The sequence below is a fragment of the Eutrigla gurnardus genome (genome assembly GCF_963514095.1).
Source record: "Eutrigla gurnardus genome assembly, chromosome: 24".
NCBI classification, from domain to species: domain Eukaryota; kingdom Metazoa; phylum Chordata; class Actinopteri; order Perciformes; family Triglidae; genus Eutrigla; species Eutrigla gurnardus.
Genome location: NC_139935.1, coordinates 4,794,194 through 4,815,950, shown reverse-complemented (window position 1 = coordinate 4,815,950; position 21,757 = coordinate 4,794,194). Strand labels below are relative to the sequence as shown.

Genomic DNA, 21,757 nt, shown 5'->3' with positions numbered 1-21,757 from the left:
AAATACGAAATCAAGATGCATTCAAGGGCCGGCTGTAAACACGCAGAGGTAAATGAGAGGAGAAAGAGGAGGTGGATGAGCAGGGGGTGCTGTTTTCTCATATCGCCTGTAGAGGACGCTGTTGCCTCTGTGCAGACTCGGAGGAAAATAGTGCAGACACATAAACATGCAGGAAAAGCATTTATTTTATAGTTCTGCACTTTGTTGCATATTTCAGTTTATGTGCATGATTTGTGTGTGTGTGTATGTGGTGTGTGGGTGTGTGTGTGTGTGTCTGTCTGTGTGTGTTCTTATGCCAACCGTGTACAACGAAGCAGAGAGATTTGGGATGATTTTTCTTTTCTTTTTTTGAGTGAATGGATGGTGGAATAAGTGGATGGAAGAGGGGTGGGGTGCAAAGAATTTTTCTTTTGAAGTTAAGGAGCTGTGTCCCGCCTTCCTCTGATGCTATAAAAAGCAACAGAGGAGATGAATTTTAATGTAAATGAAGCTTTGATTTATTCATAACTCCTTCACTTGGACTGACCTGGATAAAACGGCACACACACACACACACACACACACACACACACACACACCCTCCTCGCACATACACGAGTACACACAATTCTTTTTTTGTTCCCTTTTATTCTGCCATCTGGGACAGGGACAAGCAAGGGCGATGCCATGGTTTTGTATCTAAATTGTTGTGTGTCAGCGACATCAGAGACAAAAGAAGGTATAGGCCCGAGAATCTGTCAAAGATTCTGGGTTTACCTGCAGAAACGGTACAAAAGATGCAGGGTGACAGGCCGCTGCTGCTGATGTGAGTCTTTGAATAAAGGCCATATCAGGACCAAAGTATATCAGGATGAAAACATAACGGCACAGAGATCAAAATCAGATTGCTTTTTCCCACACTTTGTATGTTGTCTCCGCAGCACTCATTATGTACAACACACTGTGAACTACCACTGTGTTGTTGATGCTGGAATGCTATTATATTCTGTTATCAGTGAGCTCCTATTGTTGGGCTGATGTTTTCTTAGACACACTCTGGTGCCACCTAGTGGGCATGAGGAAAGTCATACATCATACTCCTGTGTGTGTGTGTGTGTGTGTGTGTGTGTGTGTGTGTGTGTGTGTGTGTGTGTGTGTGTGTGTGTGTGTGTGTGTGTGTGTGTTATTCATAGAAACACACAGAGGGAGAAAGACTGTCTGAGAGATGCTGTTCGCTGTCCATGGTGCTGAAATGTTTTGGTTGATGTGTTCTGACCTGCTCTTGACATCACAAAGCCTTTATGAGACAGCCGATTACTTTTTAATGGTGTAGCCTTCATCTGTTACACTCCTGTTTGGAGCCACACAACACAGACAAAAAAATATTTCAACGTTAATTGGGCTTTAATTTATGTAATAATAACACTAATACGTTAGAGTAGATGCAGACTACAAACTGCTTGCTTATTTTATTGTGAGATAGTTACTCATACGTCAGTCTTTATCTGTGTGATCACACATTTAACATCATAACAGTATATAGAAATAATCTGTATGGGGATTAAAAGGCTTTAACATCTGAGAAAATGATTGTGACAGATTAAATGACAATTAACCTGTAAAACAGTAGATTATATTATATGGAAATCAATCTAACACTCTTGAATGTGATAAGCACAGTTAATGCATATTGGGGTTCAACCCTGCCAGCTGTCCATTATTCATTATATTACATTATTATAGATAGATTGGAAAAGGTTTGGGGATTTTCTTTGATATGAGAATTTCATTTTCAGCGTTCTTTGTGTCCAGCTGGGTCCCAGCCAAACCCTTTATTCTGGAGAGATTGCTGACCTACATGCTGCACTGGGAAGACGTGTTTGTGCTGGCTTGTGAAATATTGGAAACACTTAAATCAGAACATGAAATTAAAAAACAAAACATTGCTAAGTAGTGCACTTCATTCAATAACGTCATTAATTTAAACAGTACAGTGCTGCACCTACTCACACATCTGGCGGGGAATGTGAGTTCTGTATCTTACAGCAATCTTTGGAAATTATAGACAGGTGCTGCAGACAAACAGGACACGTGAGACAGGTAGCCCCCCCTCTTATCAGCCTGTCAATCAGCGCCCTGTTGCGCCAGTCATCCATGAGCTGAGTCCAGGCAGAGGGGATGGATAGGACGAGGTGATGAGTGGGGCTGTTTCATTGTCTGCATTAATAAATAAAATGCATTTAGGGATGAAAATGTTTTCATAAATGCTAGGATAGGTAGGATGACAGGTTGTTTTTGGGAGCGCGTGTGTGACTGCTCGCTCGACATTGTGGTTTCCAGAGAGCGCTCGCGCTCACCGCTGTCAATTCACCCACAATCACATTTACATCCGGTCATTACTTGCAAAAATAATGACTGCATGTAATTGACAACGAAGGGGAACTAAATGTTAAATAAAAGCAGACAAATTCTAAAAGAGTGAATGAATAATTCTCATTAAGTAACACAAGATGAAACCATAAGAGACATGTAGCAGCGAATTATATTTAAAGGCAAATATTAGTCTAGATGTGGCTGATATATGCCTGTAGGAGGACGTATTTATGATTTTTTCTAGAATTTAAACTGTTAGTTGTGTTTCCAGTAAGAAAATCAAATATTAGGAGGTTTTTAGATGACAATTGGCCACTTGATGGCAGCAACAAGTAGCAAAATGGCAGCAGAATTGAACGCTATGAATAAGAACCCTGTAAAAGAATAAATCGTGTGTCTGTAAAGTGAGTCATTATTGTAGCCTATGTAATCCATTTGAAAAAAAAAATACAAAAAAAAGCCAATAAGCTTTCACTTTGAAAGCCACACACCGCCCTATTTCCGGTGATGCTCCGTGTAACTCTCGCTCGTTTCACGCAGCTCGAGCAGCTCGCGGCTGCACGCGCGCGTCTCGCGCTTCTGTCAGTGGAATACAAACGGACGGTTTCCAGAGGAGAGGAGAGACTCGCTTCATGAGGCATCGTCCTCCTTTTCTCCTCGTTCCGTTCGTCATGGGGACGCGAAGTGACGAGCCGGGTCAGGGAACATCGGTCGGAGGAGCCGTTCAGTGACAGTCCGACTGACAGACGGACCGGTGAAACGTGACGGGCAGGTAAACCTCTGTGCGTTTCAGATCAATGGCCCGGGCAACGACGCCGACAGAGAATATGCAGTAACGTGAAGTGGCCTGTTTATTTTGGACTTGTGGCTGGAGCATGGGGCCGTTATAGCCGCTGGAGCGGAGACCGGAGCTGTGTGTCTGGTTCTGTCTGCGCTCCGTCCGTGGACACAACTGAAGAGACTGGAGACGCGGACGGAGACGGGGCTCTTTTTGTGTCGGCTGTTTCGGCGGAGACATGGCAGCGGCCATCGCCAGCGGTTTGATCCGGCAGAAGCGACAGGCGAGAGAGCAACACGCCCACCGACCGACCCCTCACCGGCGGCGGAAGAGCCCCGGTAAGAAGCAGGGGCTCTGCAACGGGAACCTGGTCGACATCTTCTCCAAAGTCCGGATTTTTGGCTTGAAGAAGAGGAGGCTACGGAGACAAGGTTTGGGAGGGGGGGGAATGGGGGGCGCGCACATGCATGCACACAGACAATCACACGCACGGAAAAAATGTCTATGTGCGTGCTTCAACGCGCATGCAGAAACGCACGCTTATACACTTTTACGCACGGACACATTCTTACTTAACCATCTTCATACATGCTCGCCTTGCCTAGTGCACACTCGCGCGCGCTCACACACCCCAATCACGCACAAACGGACTGACAGACTCGCCCTTCTCTGTCTCCACACACACACACACACATGCACACGCACACACTGTCATGTCTTGTAGCATCTATGGTCCAGTAGTTTGCAGGTACATTCATTATTGAAGCCACAGATTAGGCTGTCTAGTCTCTCTCTCTCTGTCTCTCGCTCTCTCTCTCTCTGTCTGTCTTTGTGCATCTCTACCTCTCTCTAGTTTTTCAGCTCATAATTCAAAAAGCCCTGTCACCAAGATCAGACTTTGCATTACATGATGCCACAAACGTACAAAATGACACCGTCCTCGTGTGATTCTGATTGTTCTCTCGGAATGAAGTGTTTTTGTTCACATGAAGGTCAAAAAGTAAAAAAATTGTCCCACTCAAATCCAGTTGGACATCATTCTTCAATCTCGGTACGGATCTCGCCGTCAATGCACGCAGAATTGATTAGGCATTGCAGTGAATGCAGATTAATGAGAGGGTTTTGATTATGCTGCGGTGAGCGTTCAATAGCAGAGGCGATAAGTGTTGTTGTAATCAATTGATTGTGTGAGAAAACCAGCAGGTGCCGGTGTATGGAGAGATGGACGAAGGGAGGGATGGAGGGAGGCAGGAAATGAAAGGAGGGGCAGATGGAGGAGAGGCGAACGTGAGGTGTCATGTTGATGGGAATATGTGGGATCTGGGAGACAAATTACAGGTCCTCACCTTTTCTTCCCATCATTTTTCTTTTTGTCAGCCTCTCTCACTCTCTCACAGTTATCTCTGATTTTATGTTTCTTCCTTTCATCCTCCTTTTTTCCCCTCACCACCTTTCGGCCTTCCGCCACTTTCTACATTTTGCTGTTCCTCTCTCCATTTTCCTCCCCTCTCTTTGTCATCTTTCTCCCGACCATAGCTCCTTTCATCCCGTCTTCCAGCTTCATCCCCCATCACCTCCTTTGACACTTCGTCCAACCACCCTCCCTACCGTAGAGCGGTTCATCCCTCCTTGCAGCCTTCTTCCCTCTTTTTTGGGGGGGAAGAGAAGATGACAACAGCTTCCTCCCCTAATTTCCCTCCTCACCTTCCTCTTTTACATCCTTTTTTCCCTAATGTATCACCTTCAGTTCCTTTGATTTTACCCCCCACCTCTTCTTTTCTCCCCTTTTCCACCCTTCTCCGCTACCTTTATTCTTCTCTTCCTCATTACGCTATAACACCCTTCCTCCTCTTCGTCCTAATCTTCCCTCCCTACCTTAGATCTTTTCATCCCTTTATCTGGCTTCATTTTTTTATTTTTGCTTCAGTTGCTCTGTATTTTCTGCTGCTCATCCTTGGCTCATCACCTTCCTCCTCACCTAATCATCCCCAGATACCTCTTCCCCACCTCCCCTTTTGCCTCCCTCTGTCTCTCCCTCCTCTGGTTCCCAGCTGCTGGTGAAATCTTGGCAATGTCCACAATCTCTGTGCTGTTGTCTGTCTGTCTGTGTTTGTGTGTGTGTGTGTGAGAGGGAGATTTTCTTCTGTCTTCCAGAGGTTTTGTATAGGAGAGACTCAAAATGATCTGCAGCCTTCATTATTTGATCAAAGATGTTCAATACAACATAGACTGTCACAGAGTCAGAAATGTATTTTATATTAAAATGTGATATCAGTCCACTTCTGCCATGAAGGAGTCTCCTTCTCATCCACAGCTAGTCTCTGTGTGTTGTTAGTAATCAGTCGTCTGAGCGCAGAGTTCACAGCACTGGTGTGGGAGGATTTTATTCAAAAGTGTTCAAATCCTGCAGTGAAATCAGCCTCATTTAAGAGCCGCTCGCCCCTCGAAAACGACTTCATCAGTCTGACTTTGACTGGAGGATTTCCCCGCCAAATTAAAAGATAATCCACTGCCGCAAAATATTGGCTTTTGGTAGCTTCAATCAAAAAAGAAAATCAGATGGCCTTAAAAAGAATTCCCATCGGCTAAGTCACAACACCAGCCGGGAAAGGTATTCTGGTGTTGTTTAAATTCAAAGCCAGGCTAGAATGTCTCTCTGTCCTCGGGTCTTATTCAGTAACATTTCATGTTATGCTTCATAAATTATCATGGAGTGTGACCCGTCCTAGAAAAAGGTAGGAGACGATAAAGTACATTTACGTCCTCTGGTCGTGCAGAGAGATTGAGATGTGACTGATTCCAGTCCGTCTGCAGTGTGTCCTGATCTCTGTTCCGCACTGACAGACGGATGCAGGTAAACTCTGAATCATAGAGCAGCGTGAAATATCACAGCTGTCAGATGGAATGATATTTAATTAATACGTGAAACTTTGCCGTTTTTCATAGGAAAGAGGAAACGAGAGAAGAATGCAGTTAAAGTGAGGATCGTGTGTCTATAAAATCCTTATTTCCCACAGGCCGAGGCAATATATTCAAACATCTGGGTAGTTAGTTAGTTAAATAGATGCGTAATTTATTGCGCACAGAAGATATTGGTCTGCTCTTTTTGCCCCTTTGCTGCCTTGGCCCAGACTCGGCACCCATTTCCGGTCTGGCTCCTGGAACAGACCCTGATATTTCTTCTCTTACGATGTGATGCACTCTGAGGCTACTTACCTCAGATGTCCCTGAAACAAACTTACAGACATTTCTCGGAGCTTTCTCTCAGTTCTGGGAAGGTTGTGGTGGTGGTGGTGGTGGAGGGGGTCAAGTATCTCTGCGTGGTATCTGAGTGTTGGTGAGGCGCTGCGGCTGAAGTGGGAGCTGAACCGCGAAAGCTCTTGATTTGCCGATTTGTTGATGTTGCTTCCCGCCCTCACACCTGGAACTCTGTGTAGTGGCCCTGAGAGGATGAGATTATGGACGTAAATAAAATAAGCATTCAGTGAAATCATGACTTAATAAAACACAGTGCTCGATACATAGATCTGTGTTTAACACCTCACTTTGTCTACATTATTACTACTCCTGTGATGGACCGCCTCTCCGTACAGGGTGTTCCCTTTCCTCTCGATCAATGCATCATAATAAGCAGGTATGGATAATCGATAGTTGACACCAGATCTCCCCTCAGACTTGAATTCTGCAAGGCTGGAAAAGCCTCAGCGGTGCAGATGTGACGATTTGTGGTGCAGACTTATAAAATCTGAATATATACTGTGGTGCTGATTTCATTGCTGCTTGATGTACGTTCGCTATCGCTGAACCAGATCCGAATGGTCTAACAGTATCAGCATTAACAAGAAACCCACCCATTTTTCAGCACCGTGAGTGTTTCTCTAATCACTCCGATGTAAATGAGGACGAATGGGTTGCATTCAGTCGCCATCCGTGAATTCTTCTCTTGGGTGCTGATGGTGTCTGTGAAAACGGGGGGGAGAGAGAGAGAGAGAGGTCTTTTATTTGTGCCTTTTACTAGACGCCCATGTTGATATTTTATACCGTGATAAACTAAGTATTTAGACTCAGACTGGAGCGAATTAACAGACAATATGACATGTCAAATCAGCGTGGCCGCCTGACGGCTGACTGATTGAATCAGATCACATCATGATGGAAATATAGCTGCGTGTGTGTGTGCGTGTGCGTGCTGTATGTATGTGTGTGTGTGTGTGTCTGTGTGGATGGGGGAATACCCTTCCACTGGAACAGTCTGGAATCACGAGGCTGTTGCCGTGGCAACGCGAGAATGGGAATTTCCCTAGTAACAGACAGAATGGGGAGATATTGGGAAGAGTGGGAAAATCACCTTGACGCCTGTGGGAATGTCACTGTGGCAACGGCAGGTTGGAGATGTGGAGGACCGGATGTTAGACGGAGGGACGGACACATAAATAGATGATGATTTGATGCTGAGTGGATGCAGCAGGACTGTCCCCTGTGCAGAAGTATTGATTTTTCACCCGTTACAGCCGGGCGTTATGCAAACACCAACAATAACACCATTTCAGTCCGTAATTAGACGATGTGTTTAACAATCTATAAATGATATCAAAGCTGATGTTTGCCTTAATCAGCTCTGGCACCGCCAGTTAAAGAAACGAGATTAGACTGTGAGTTGGTTGTGATTGATTGTTGACAGATTCTCTGTTTAATTCTATGGGTTTCACTATTTATTTCAATTTAAGAATATTTAGGGTGAAGATCCATAATATTGATAAGTAGATTTGTTTTATTGTCCAGTGCTTAGTCATAAATTCAACCCTTGTTTTAAGACTAAATGAAGGTATTCTGATATGACATGCTGCAGCTGAAACACACCTGTAATATCAGACGCAATTATTAATATTACATACTCCTCTGTGCTCCTGATTCACTAACATTTTGCATTCAATTTAATAAATCACCACGTCATAGATTAAATATAAAGGACACGACAGGTTCTAGGAAAAATAAAAGAGACAATAAATGACATCTCCGGCAGCTTCCCCCGGTCGTGCGTCACACAAACGAGCACGGAGAGATAGAAATGTGACCGATTCCAGTCAGTCTGCACAGTGTGTTTACCGATTTATGCTCGGCACTGACAGACGGATGCCAGGCAGGTAAACTTCCAATCATAAAGCAGCGAGAAATACCACACCTGTCAGATGGAATGATATCTACTGAATGCATGAGCGTGCTGCGCTATGTGTTTATGGCAGAGAGGAAATAACGATGCGGTAGTGGTGGGGAGTGTTTGTGCATCAAATATTTTCGTTTTTTTAATTAGTATGTCGATATTTGGTGTCGGAAAGAATGAAGAACAATCCAACCTGAGTGACCTCAAAGCATAAGTGAAAGAGTAAGGAGCACAGAGACAATAATGCGTCAAATCTATGCACCTCCATGTGCCGTGCATGTAACTACGCTCCTCCTCCTCTTCGTCTTTCTAATCGAACTGTGATGTATCATTGGCTGCACCGCACAACACGCCACGGCAAGAAGTGTGCAGGGAGTTTCGTGAGTTCGAGTGCTGGCTGCAAGCTCCACTGCCCGGCTTCTCCCCTGCTGCACAAGATGGATCCTCCACAAAGATAGAAAACACCCCTGCCTCGCTCCCTCTCACACACACACACATTTCATAAACTGGGTCAGTCTTGGGTTTTTTCCCCCTTTCTGTCTTTGTGCATTAGGGTATACCTTTACTCATTCACTCTCACACACATCAAAGGGGATTCCCACCCAGCTTTGCGGCCGCACCGGCGAAGGCGAAGCCACTGATGTGTTGTAGAGTGAGAATGGGTGTGGTCACATGTCAGTGTGTGTGTCGCCAACCAACGTGAGCCTGCCTGTACCTGCACTACTACGACATCTACTATTATATAACGCATCTTTCTCTCCTTCCATCAGTCTCTCACTCTGCATCTTTATCCAGAGACTCAGTCAGCCTTCGTCCCTCGGCTCCTCCCCATCCCGTTTGTCACTTGCAGTCTGAATCATTTTTATTTTATAGCAGTCATTTTGTGTTTGAGGGTAAGATGCATCAACCTACCAGGGAGAGGCAACCGCTGTTTAATTGGAGCAATGTGGATCAGCGGAGAGCAGCTACATCCAGCAACTACAAAATAGAAAATGAGCATCTGAACGACAGGGATTTTCTTGGGTTTGTCTCTGATGATTTGCTTTATGTGAACCCACACAATTATGTACATTTTGATAAAGGCAGTCAACACATCAACATGTCACTGAGTAGATAAACTTTTAAAACGGAACATGGGAGATGCAAAGCCATTATGAAGCTGCTCTACGCTGTCAAGGGTTCAGAAATAATTTATCAGCGTCGTTCAAGTGGAACAATGACCACGAAGGGAGGATTAGTCCAAGAATCCTGTAATGGATTGGATATGCCTGACTGGTCTCTCCACAGGAAAACCCCCCCCAGGATGCATCAGGTCGCATGTGGTCACATTGTGCTTTAATGCCAAACTGTAGAGTATCTCAAATGTGCCCTCTGGGATTTGTGCAGAAATCAATTTGCGCGGATGTATTTGCAGATTCCGTTGAAGCTGACACAGTGCGATTTTATTTCCCATTACTACTTTAACGACTTCTCCCTGTGTCTTTGTGTGTAGAACCACAGCTGAAGGGCATAGTGACCAGGTTGTTCTGCAGGCAGGGCTTCTATCTCCAGATGGGCCAGGATGGAAGTCTGGACGGGACCAAAGACGACAGCACCAACTCCTGTAAGTGTACACACTGAAAGATAACATGCACCGTCAGTACATTTCTAAGAGGAGTTGCATTCTGATTTCAACAGTCTCTCTCAAGGGCAAATATTTATTTAGAGATCACAGATATGCCTCTTGTCCTCATCTGATTTGATGGATGTCTCGCTGTGAAAAGCAGAGACCAGGAGGGAAAATAGAATGAATCCAAGTTATTCTAGAGAAAATTAAAAGATTAAAGTCCGGTCAGGCACCTCCATTTAAGGAAATTGGAAACATTTTATCCGGCTGCGCTATCTACCATTCAATCATATTGATCTAAATGACCGGCAATTGTCGGTTTTGATTGAAAATTCACAGAATATGCAGTCATAAAGATAGCAACGAGACAGTGGTGACATTTCACGCTGTGCGGTGTTTTCAGAGAGCACACCAACTGTTCCGCCGAAAGCGACAAGTGGCAACTTTAATTTCTTAAAGCCTCGTTTATTGGACCTCTGCACCCGACACTGGCCTCGGGGAAGAGCTGCAGATGGATGGCTTATTGATTAATGTAGCTACATTCTGATGCGCTGGGCTGAGAGAAAATCAAATGCTAATCAGTAATCAGGCGACTCACTGCTCCAAAGTGTTCCTTCCACATTGGCTGAGCTGGTTGCTCTCAGCCAGTCGTGCGTCGCAGCAATGTCCCACTTGTTTACTATGATTACATTTTTTTTTTTTTTGCAAATGTCTTCCCATCTTTTCCTTTTTAGATTTCTGCCACAGCTCGCCATGTGGCTCAAACAGAATTTACTGCAGCTCCAACTTGTTGCCAAGCTTCATTTTCCATTTGTTTGTCAGTTTTTTTTTTTTTTCTGGCTGCGCCGCGTTCAGCAGACGGGAGACATCAGTGACATTTCCTGCAGCATTTAAAAGGAGGGTTGTTACATCTCTAATCAGCTGGTGCATCGTCTTGCTAATGCTAATGAAGGCTGTGCATGAGCGCGATGGCGGTTTATAAAGAGTGATATTTACCAAGGATGATTACTCGCAGGTGTAACCTGTGCAGATTAACATTTCTTCATCAGACCTTGATTTGGAAGAACCAACACGGCCGTCGGTCCCAAATAGCACGTCCATTTTCACGACCTTCATTACAGGTCATTGTTATTAATGCTTTTATAATTACGCAATAATGTGTGTGTGTGTTTACTTCTGCGTAAAATAAAAAATCTGGTGTCAAGAAAGACGGAAATAGAAAACACAGACAGGGAGGGATGCCTCTCTGTTGTTTTCTATTGATGTTTTGCAGTGGCTCAGTGAAATAAAAGCAATGGAAGTTTCCCGGAAATGCAACAGTTCAGCCTTCTCCTGGCATCAAACTCACGACATGAAACAATGAACATCTTTATAGCTGAGGCGTTGGCTGCGACCGCCAACCAAAAAAAATATCATCAATAATTAATGAAAACACCCCTAAAATGCATACTGTCTGAGTTGTCTAAAATGTGCACCGACATCCTGAATGCAGAGAGAGAGAGGGAGAGAGAGGCAGGGTTGACCTTAAATTAGTTTGGCATCGTTTCTGTTGTAACATCTTGACTGTACATGATGTCAACAGGCTAATCAATAGCTCTGGATTGGTACGAGGCTGGCAGGTTTAAAGAGTCGTGATTTCAATTGACCTCAGGGGGAAACCATTTTTAACAACCTCGGAAGGTCTGGGAGCTAGATACAGGCTTAAATCACGTAGTATTTGCTCTTTTTTTATGTTAATTTAATGTTAATTCTGACTTTTCAGCATAGATATTCACAGATGAAGCACTACTGCTAAGCACCAATTTCAAATTTTCATGCAAAACAACGAGGAAGGTCAGTGTAAGTAATCCTTTACTGAAAACATATGAGTAAAAAAGAAAAATAGCTTATATCTCACATGTGGAACAATTCTAATAAGATACTAGATAGTAAAGGATCGCAGGAGATGAACACACACACACACACACACACACACACTAGTGTTGTCCTTTTAAAACACCTGCCCGAGGCTACGAGGGTGTGACCAGCTGTCTGCTCCTCTACCATCACTGACTGCTGTTCTTCAAATAACACTGACCCCACGGAGCTGAGAACATGGCTGCACCTTTGAAAAACAATAGACGACAGTCGGCTGATATTAAGACTTTATGGAAATATGTCCAGGTTCAATCTATAATTCACATTTTTTCTTATCCATGGTATGTGATGTCAGGTGTGATGGAGGATGTTCCCCCTTTCTTGTTCTAATTCTAGAGCTGTAGAGACTAATTACCACTGTGTTCTCGGCTGAGTATTTATACTTCAAGCTGTGGTCTGAGCTTTCAGTCAGTGTTCTGCAGATTTCCTCCGCTACGACTCTCTGAGTTTAAAAGCCCCGTTAGTGGCCCCTCGAGGCCGAGCTGCTTCTTCACCTCCCCGTGAACTAACTGAGCAACAGAGCGGCTGGCATCGCAGGTCTTAGAGCGCCGTCGATCAAGGGGAGGACCACGTGCACGTCAAAAAAAACCTTGCTGTGTCTGTTTTTGTCCTCAGCTCTGTTTAACTTAATTCCTGTGGGTCTGAGAGTCGTGGCCATCCAATCAGTCAAGACCGGCCTCTACATCGCCATGAACGGGGAGGGTCACCTCTACTCATCGGTGAGTACACCACACAAGCATGGACACACAAGGACGAGAAATCCCTCGATGGACGGCGTCCACAACACGTTCTGTTTCAGTATTCTTTTACACGTGTCTGCTCCGTGAATCATTTTTATTGGTCTTATTTTTGGGCAGCCCTGCAGAGGGCTTACTGCCTCTTTCTGGGGGAAAAAAGAAATACAGGGCTTAATTGCAAATCATGTGTTGCTCATCCAGGTCCCGGGTGTTTGGATTTAAGCCGTGGTAATTATTTGTGGGAGACAAATGGAAGTACCAGGCTGTTTTTGACAAATCTCTGGTCATTAATAAGACCACACTTTATCCACAGGAGTAAGGATAAATAAGGCTTACAATGATTCAGGAAGTTATATCTGGTGACTTTAGTTGTCAAAAACACACAAAAAATGGCAGAGAAGGGCTGGAGTTGAAGATTATTTTCTTCCTAATATATTCTTAAACAAATAAAAGATTACCCAGAATAACTTTCTTGTTGCCTCTTTATCCTTGTAGCTATCTTAATACTGAAAAGCAGTGTTTGAGCTGAGATAAATGGATCATTTGTGCGGTTATTCATCTCATCTCACATCTCCCCTCGGTTAGCCCCGTGTGCAGACTATTCACCGTGTCCAAGGATCCAGGTCTGTCCGTCTGAAGGACGGCACACTGAGCAAAATTAGGCAAAACGGATCGCTCGTCTGAAGAGCGTTTGCAGACAAATCCTGCTCTAAATTATACAATGTGCCGCTTACATTTAGGCTTACATTTAAAGGAGAATTGAAGCGTGCATGATGCAGTAAAAGCTTTTTTCATGTCACAAGACAATATGAGACACCTCTTCTTATTTTTTCTTTCTTTTTTTTTGGAACAGAAGATTGCAGGCAGATGCATTAGACAGAGAGAGATGAGAAAAGACAGCGACACATTGCTTTTATGGACAGGTATTGACTTGAGTTCGCATGTTTCAAAGTCCTTAAAGCCGTTCTATTCCTCCCTGAGTGCAAAATATACAGAAAAAAACGGATAACAAAATCATTTCAAGTTGTAGATATAAACTGCGAAATAGAAATCAGTCAACCTTTGTCACATCGTTGACGTTAGAGAGGCACATACAGAACAATATGGAGGCGTGATTGGAGAGAGCAGTGAAGGAGATGGTGAAGAGCGAGTGGAGGGGAAGTGAGGGAGACGAGGAGCGGCCAGGAGACCTGCTTGAGCAGAATATGAATTATTTCCATGCTGACTCTTCAGAGTTTACACTCTTTCACTGACGTCTATTCTCCCTAACATCATCCCTCTTTCCTCCCCTTCACTTCTTTTTTTTTTTGGGGTGGACAGGCACCAGAGAGGAGGGGGGGAAGAGGGGTGATGTAGAGAGGGGACCGGGGAATGGACGGGAGGCGAGGAGATGAAAGGAGGAAAATGAAAGGGAGAGTTGAGCGGAATAAAGGTGGACCGGGACCAATCATGAAAGAAAGAAGGCGAGGGGGAGAAGAAAGGCCAGACTTGGGTGGGAGGCAAAAGAAAGGAGGTGAGGAAGAAATAGGACACGGCAATGAGAGGGCAGAAATGCACAGGAGGAAGAAAAGGTTGTGGCGGAGGAGGAAAAAAGAAGGACAAAAACAGTTGAAGACAAAAGAGAAAGGAAGGGACAAAAATGGTAGGCAGGGGAGGAAACGACAGAGGAGAAAAATATGGAAGGGGGATGAGGAAAATAGATTTAGAGAAAGAAATGAGAGGAAGAGAAAGGAAAGACAGGAGATCTGTGCTGCTCTGCTGGGCTTTCTCAGCCTGTCGCTGAAAGTCACAGATGCATGAGGGCTTCCTGTAAATAATTGAAGAGGGGGAGTCCCCCCCTACACACACACACACACAAACACACACAGAAGAAATCCCCTCTAAAAGCTGCGTAGAGGGAAAGGGAGGATGTGTGATCATGTTCCAGCTCTGTGACTGATGTGGAGGCTGCTACATGATAACAAATATATAAATTACATACAGCAGGTCCAATTGATCATTGATGTCGGACCTGCTTGATGTTTCATTGGCTGCTGCTAAAGGTCCCGGTAGGTGTAGTGTGTGGTGAGGATGGTGCCACTGCGCCCTGAAGAGCTATTCATTAAACATTGCGCGGGTGCTGCAGTCACAGCCGCAGTTTGTTTTATCCCAGTCTGACCCAGAGCTGCACCGTTTACCTTATTTTTTGGGGGGGGGGGGTTTGTGTGTAATTGGCTCGGACCGAGCAGCTTGTTTATCGGACACAGTCTGGATTATCTTTCATCCCGCCAGGTTAGTTATTGTGGAGGTGTCGGGGAAAGTCGATACAAATCAGATTCTGGTTCCCGCGGCTCCAACTGTACACGGCGCACACAACTGGATATGCCGGGTACCAACACACATCACTGAGGGGAGAACATTTTCAGAACAGTGCGACTGCACTTATGATCAGAACATGATGTGCTGAATACAGTGTGCAGGAAACGGTCTTTGATGATGACTATTTCTGTTTCTGCGTATCTGAAGGATCAACATGAGCATATGTACGACTAGAATATATACATTTATCTGGAGATCTCGGCAGGATAAATCATCGTGCTTCTTTCCTGCTTTCCCAATATAGCAACATAGTGCTGTCAAGATGATTATCAGCCTCCCCCTGTCTGATACTTTTTAAATTCAGGACATTTCCTTGTGAAGTGTATTCTCCCGGCTGCTCTCAATGAGATTCCTTATCCTCTCATCGTAAATTGTTAATGATATGTTGCAAACTTAGTTATACATGGTAGGACTGTGTTATTAATTCCAGATCCCAAACATCTGGCAGTGTGTGGTTGTGCACGTGTGTGTGTGTGTGTGTGTGGTGTGATGAGTTTTGGACGTGCGTGCGTGGTACTAGCAGATGGCACAGTGTGCAATGAGCTGCTATGTGATAATTATGGTGCATGCTGGGGAAAGTGTGTGTGTGTGTGTGTGTGGGGGGGGGTGCTGATGAGTTTGGGACTGTGTGTGTGAACAAGACTGGAAGTGACAAGAGTGTGTAATTTCACAGTGTGTGTGTGTGTGTGTGTGTTGCGAAGGTGTAGATGACCGGATGTCAGCTGAGACCTGGAAGGAAATTGCCTTTTACACGTTTCCTGCTACATGCCACTATTACTGCTAGTACTCCTACTTTTTATTATACTTCTTCTACTATGTCTATATGAATAGTGTGAGAAAGATGAGAGATGGTTATTGTTATGTGGGGGATAAAAGAAAACATTCTATATACCCGTGTGGTCATATAGACGTATCGAGATCTTTTAATCCACGTTTCCTCATAGAAACTTTGAAAAAAAACCCTAAAGGAATGCAGAAGGTTATGTATGTTTCAGAAATCTAGCAGGATAAAACTAAAGCCCATTTTAATCCCAATAAAAAAATAGAATTTATCCTGTTATAATCAACACCACTGTGGGGAGAGACTTGGAAAGAGGTTTAACATAAACAAAATACATTTTATTAAACAGCAGAATATTGAATAAATGTAATGGTAGCATTACAATGTCATTGACCTTTTTTTCTCACATACAGTATTATTATATTGTTAGTTAAATGGCAAATGAAGATCAAATTAACACAAACGTACACACTTACTGGCCATTTTTCTTTTCACTATGCACTTTTCTCTGCCCATTTTTGTTAAATAGAGCCCAATATCTTTAAATAAAATCAATTCTCAATCAAATTTTTAATACCTGACAAAAACACTCTTGCTTTATAAACGAAATGTTAGTTAGTAAAATAGCTGCTGATTCATTTTCCGTCATCGTTTCAGTTTAATTAATTATAAAATAAAATAGAAGGAGAGACCTTGTGCATCCTTTTCTATATTGTGGATTCGTCCTTTCATTTCGGCTCGTTTACTCACATTTTCCCCGAGCTCCGGCGTGTTTTCTTCCGACAGGATGTTTTCATCGAAGTGTGTGCTGCACACGTGTGTGTGTGTGTGTATGTGTGTGTGTGTGTGTGTGTAGGCGTGTACTTCCATTCATAACGCAGTCGGTACAGCACTCAGACAGCGAGTGCTGTGATGTCTCCATCCAGAGAGATGAGAAGGACGACGCGAGCGGCAGAGAGAATAAATGTTACTGCCATGTGAGTCATGACACACACACACACATTTTCTGGCCACTAGAGGATGAATTAGTTTCTGGTGTGCTGTGGCACTCTGTGCGTCACGGCACTGAAGCACCGAAGGACAGGCAACGCATCCAAAAACTAACCATGGTGATTGTCTGTGTGCCTTCCTGCAACAAATCACATTCAACACCTTTTCTTTAGCCGTTTCCAAGACGCTCATCACGATATATATTTAATAAAGATGCAGCTTATTGTTTGACGTGGAGTTCACCGACGTGATTGCATTTCTGCACCCATTCTGCCATTTTATCAGTCCAAAACATGGCACCCGTGGAAACATCCTGCATAGATTTAATTCCCAAAATAACTAAGTCACCTGTTGTGAGGTGGACCTCGATCACAAGTAAGACCAGACCTGAATAGACCAGAGGATAATGAGATAAGAGCAGCGATATGGTGATGAAGTCCTTTAAATGAATAGAAACTCATTTGTTTACAAGCTTCAAAGACTAATTTAGAGAAATAGAAATAATTAAAAGTTCTATTTTCACGGGTCCAAAAGAGATGGCAAGAAAAAACCCTCCAAGCTCCAAGTATAATTTGGAGCTTCCTTCCTCTTGGTATCATAAACACCGGTGCTGACAAACCTTCAAACTGCCTCTGTTTTAATCATTCACAGAAGTCGTCTGCTAATACAGTCCACTGCTTCTTTAGTCCCAGCCGGTCCTTACGGGCCGCCCGTGCTATGAGCTCTAACACAGCCCATCCAATTAAAGAGCCACACATTTTCATAACGGTGTAATTGGATCAGGTGTGGAGTGGCCGAGGAACGCCGGCGTGCTCCTGCCACGCCGCCAGCGACGGCGTGATTGGAGTCAGATTGATGCTTTGATTCGGAGCGTCTGGGCCGGAGGACGTCCTTTCATGTCGCCTCGACGCGTCCGCTTCAATTCTTCTTTTCATACGCCGACGCTTCTCTTTCCACTTCCCCCCTCGTCTGTCTCCTCCGTGGGCTTTTTCTTTTTCGTCGGAATGATTTGTTTACCCACAATTCCTCTGGGTAATTAGCGCTGTGATAATAACTGGTGTTGGAAACAAACACACCCACTCACTGAGCAGTGCACACAGACAGACACGCGCATTTATGTATAAACTGTGCACACAACTTCCTTGAGCTTTGTTGCATTAAGCAACGTTGCAAGTCGAGCAGCTGCAAACCCGAACGATGCTTCCTCATATTTATGAATAACGAACCAAAAATTAAATAGGAACCTAACAACATGGAGGACACAGTTCATTTCATAAAATATACATTTGATTACTCCTGTTGACTTCATCATTGTCTCCAGCAGTTTTTCTAAAACACAAGCAGTTCAGCTACTCAGCCTGTTCCCGCACTGTTAGCTGCAAGCCACTGCTCAGCCGTCAGCGCGTTGAGAATAATTACGAGGCAATCGACACACTCCCCAATCTTGTGTGTATTTGGAGCCAGATGTTTAACGTGTTAATGGGCTCCTCTCGATGTGATTACGCCTGCTGTTCAGGCTGAGATGCATGTATGTGTGTGTGTGTGTAGTTCAAAAGACAACAATGGGCATGCATGTGGGCAGTGATTCCACTTCCACTAAATCTCTGCAGAGCGCGGAGAAATGACAGAGGGGGGAAAACAAGAAGAGTGTTTCGCTTAGATGCTTAGATAAGAGAAGGCGGGAGAGAATCCCCTGCTGTTTTTCCAATCAGGAGGCGTCGTCCTCCTCACTTGGTGATTTATTCTCTCCTTCATGTCCCAATTTGCAACCCCGCCACCCCACCCTCCATTTCTTTCATTCATTCTTTCTCCCCGTCGCCTTTCTTTGGGCAGCTAGTGATCACAGCTTTTAACAAATGGCGATGAAAACGCATTCAGGTGGGCAGCGTAGTTCAAAAAAAAGACTCTCAGGTTGTGTGAGGTTTTATTCTGAATCTCACAGTTCCCTTTTCCCAGTCGAAATAAGTGTTTCTTATTCAGACAGAGAGAGAGAGAGAGAGACGCCTCGAGATGAAACATCTTTTATTTCAAAAGTAGCATTAAATGATGTATGACCTCACTGGCCAACATTAATAAGTGTCTCACTGCTCTCCGCGCGCCAGCAAAAAGATCGTCCTCCTTAACAAATGAATAATGAATCTGGGTGGCAGGTCAAGACTTAAGTATATATTATTAAGTTAATGAAAAATATGGAGCTCTTCGGGGAATAATCACGCTGTTAATAAGAAAACCATGGTTACCAAGGGGGGACATTAGGAGCGTTCATTCATTATAACCTCGTCCTGTTTTGTTGCCAACCAATCATGTCATCACATTTCATATCCCAGCAAGACCACCTGCACCTCCCTCCATTCATCCCCTGGAGCCACAAGTGTGTGTGTGTGTGTGTGTGTGTGTCACACAGCTGCCCATTGGTGCCACCCAACCCTGCCCTTCATTAGTGTCTCTATATGTAAGCATGTGTGGTAGAGCATGAGCTGTAGCACATTATATGTTAAATTAAGTGTTTGTGTCTGTGTGTGTTTCGCTCTATCGCTCTTCCCAACCCACCTAACACCCCCCCCCCCCCCCCCCCCTCCCTACACAACTGACCCCTCCCTCTCAGCGCTGGTTGGTTGCCACGGCTACAGTGTCGCCTCTCTTCCTCATGTTGCTATGAGACTCGGACCGACAGACCTGAGCAGAATGACAATGTGTCTGTGGCTCTGGCAGGAGGCCCACAACAACCAATAAGAGACGGTCTAGACAAACACTTCCCAATCTGGGACCTGGGGACCTCCGGGCGATTGTTTGGGTTGGCAGGAGCCTCCCCAGCCTTATTAGGGGCCCCTTTTATATGCTATTGATATCCGCAGCAATTATCTCAATGAGAAAATGCGTCAATCATTTCTTCATGACGTTTCGTTTAAAAAGTGTTGCCCTAAGATATGAAGATTGTTGCTCCACAAACTGAGATGATAGTGATGTGATAATATAGTCTTGTATATTGATTACCCTTAAATTGAAAGGGAGAAGCTCTTAACCCCAGCGTTTGAACACCAGTGATCAACGACACATTAAATAGTTATGTATCGCAGAGATCTTGTACATAGATATTTATCTGCCTCAGTGTTTTTACTGTTATTATCTTGCTTTCTGTTATTTCTTTCGCTTTCTCCTCTTGTGGTAATTATTGTTTTGGTTCATTGGCCCACAAGGATTGTTCAAATTATATTAAATCTTATCCAAATATCAAGACGACATAGCAACAAACTGTGCTTTCTGTACAAGGGAAACAGCTGGGATGTCATTAAACAGTGTATGTCCTTGAACAACGCTTCAGCTTTTGGTTAATATTTCTTTTTGTGAGTTTAATCTCAGGCTGTCTTCTTTACCTGCTGTGACTCAGTAGTGCAAGAGGTCACTGGGGGAGACACAATATGTCTCCCAGTAAGAATAACACCTTGAGTCAGTGCTGAAATATGCTTTTCTCCTTCTTTAGTTTTTCGAGAGTGTCAGGGGAGAATGACATGTCGTGCCCGTATTTCTTTTTGTCTCCTCAGGAACTGTTTACAGCGGAGTGTAAGTTTAAGGAGTCGGTGTTCGAGAACTACTACGTGATCTACAGCTCAATGCTCTACAGACAGAAGGAGTCGGGCCGGGCCTGGTTTCTGGGCCTCAATAAAGAGGGACAGGCCATGAAGGGGAACCGAGTCAAAAAGACCAAACCAGCTGCACACTTCCTGCCTAAACCTATAGAAGGTAACATGCATTTACTCACACACAAAGCCAGGATGGTTCCTTCAGATTTGATTTGCCTTCAGGCCAGATTTATTTCTTTCTACTGTCTGAAATGTTTGCAGATGATTTATACGTTTTATTGGATTATAGAGTTAAGACGCGCATTTTCCTTGTAGTTTTGGTTTCTATCCTTTTCTTTTCATGCTTTTTCTTTTACCTCTTCTGCTCTCCTTCCTTCGTCAATTCTTCATGCCTTTTTTTCTTCTTCTTCTCTTTTCCCTCCTCCCTTTCTTCCTCTCCTCCCCCTGTCCCACCCGCCTCTTTCTCCCGTCACTCCTCTAGTTGCGATGTACCGAGAGCCTTCGTTGCACGACGTAGGGGAGGCGGTGCCTAAACTCGCCGGGGGCCCGCCTTCCAAAAGCACAACCAGCGAACCCGTGGTCATGAATGGCGGCAAACCAGTCAGCAAACCCGACAAGGAGGCGACATAACATCCCCCTCCCCCCCTCCCCTTTAACCTTTCCCTGGCCAACCAGAGGCCAGGAAAAGCCAGAGGCTCGCCCCACTGCTGCACTTTCAGGAAAACTAAACTGCAACAAAAGGTAACCAAACAAACAGCAACTCACGTTCTGACTGGTCAGCAGTGGGGCCCCGCGTCCCGCCTCGCCTCTCTCCCTATTGGATGGATCCGGTGTTGTGGGGCGGAGCCAAAAGGGCCGAGCGCTGCGGCTGGTGGCGGGGGAAAAGGAGGATGAAGACCGGAAAGTCCGGCCAGTGCTAGCCAGATGTTTTGGACCTGGCACAGTGGCATGCCCTCGTGTAGGAAACAAGATGACTTCTTAAAAATATAAACACAAATGGAGGGGAAAAAAATGTCGTCTTCACTGGTATTTTTCTGTGACAATCTGTAAGAATGAGGCCCCTTTCTCCTCTACTGATAGTATTGGTTTCTGTTGCCAGGTATGCTTGCTTGCTGTTGGCAATGCACACACACACGCATGTGCACAACTCCCAACCCAAAAACCCTGGATTCGCTCTTCAAGTAGATAAAGAAAGAATTGAAAAAACAACCACGTGGCAAAGACGACGCTTTAAATACACGATGATGCCGAGTCATCGATCAATTAATCCAGCGCGGGACATTCTGTACTAAGCTTACAATGACAGATACTTGACAATGGCCTTGTGCATTACATGCAAGGCGAACACATCATGTGACCTGTCCCTGATCACATACTATATAGCTGTAAAACAGAGACTTCTCATGTGACACTACATAGCTTAAAGCATGTTTGTCTTCTCAGTCAGCCTTTATTATCTATTTGTTAGGTGGTTTATTATTCCGCACACACACAGA

At 44.4% G+C, this 21,757-nt stretch overlaps 1 protein-coding gene across 2 annotated transcripts in view; it reads left to right on the top strand.

Moving 5' to 3' along the window:
* Window positions 1-21,528, top strand: part of LOC311009610 (fibroblast growth factor 14-like) — a 31,865-nt gene extending 10,337 nt beyond the window's left edge. The window contains exons 1-5 of one of the 2 annotated variants that reach the window (XM_084003902.1): window positions 2,642-3,561; window positions 9,784-9,894; window positions 12,430-12,533; window positions 20,223-20,421; window positions 20,743-21,528. In XM_084003902.1, coding sequence (XP_083860028.1) covers window positions 3,369-3,561; window positions 9,784-9,894; window positions 12,430-12,533; window positions 20,223-20,421; window positions 20,743-20,891 — 756 coding nt within the window. In that variant the 5' untranslated portion in view covers window positions 2,642-3,368 and the 3' untranslated portion in view covers window positions 20,892-21,528. Of the gene's footprint in view, window positions 1-2,641; window positions 3,562-9,783; window positions 9,895-12,429; window positions 12,534-20,222; window positions 20,422-20,742 lie in introns of those variants that run through there. The other variant, XM_084003901.1, reaches the window with a different exon arrangement.
* The last annotated feature ends 229 nt before the right edge of the window (window positions 21,529-21,757 follow it).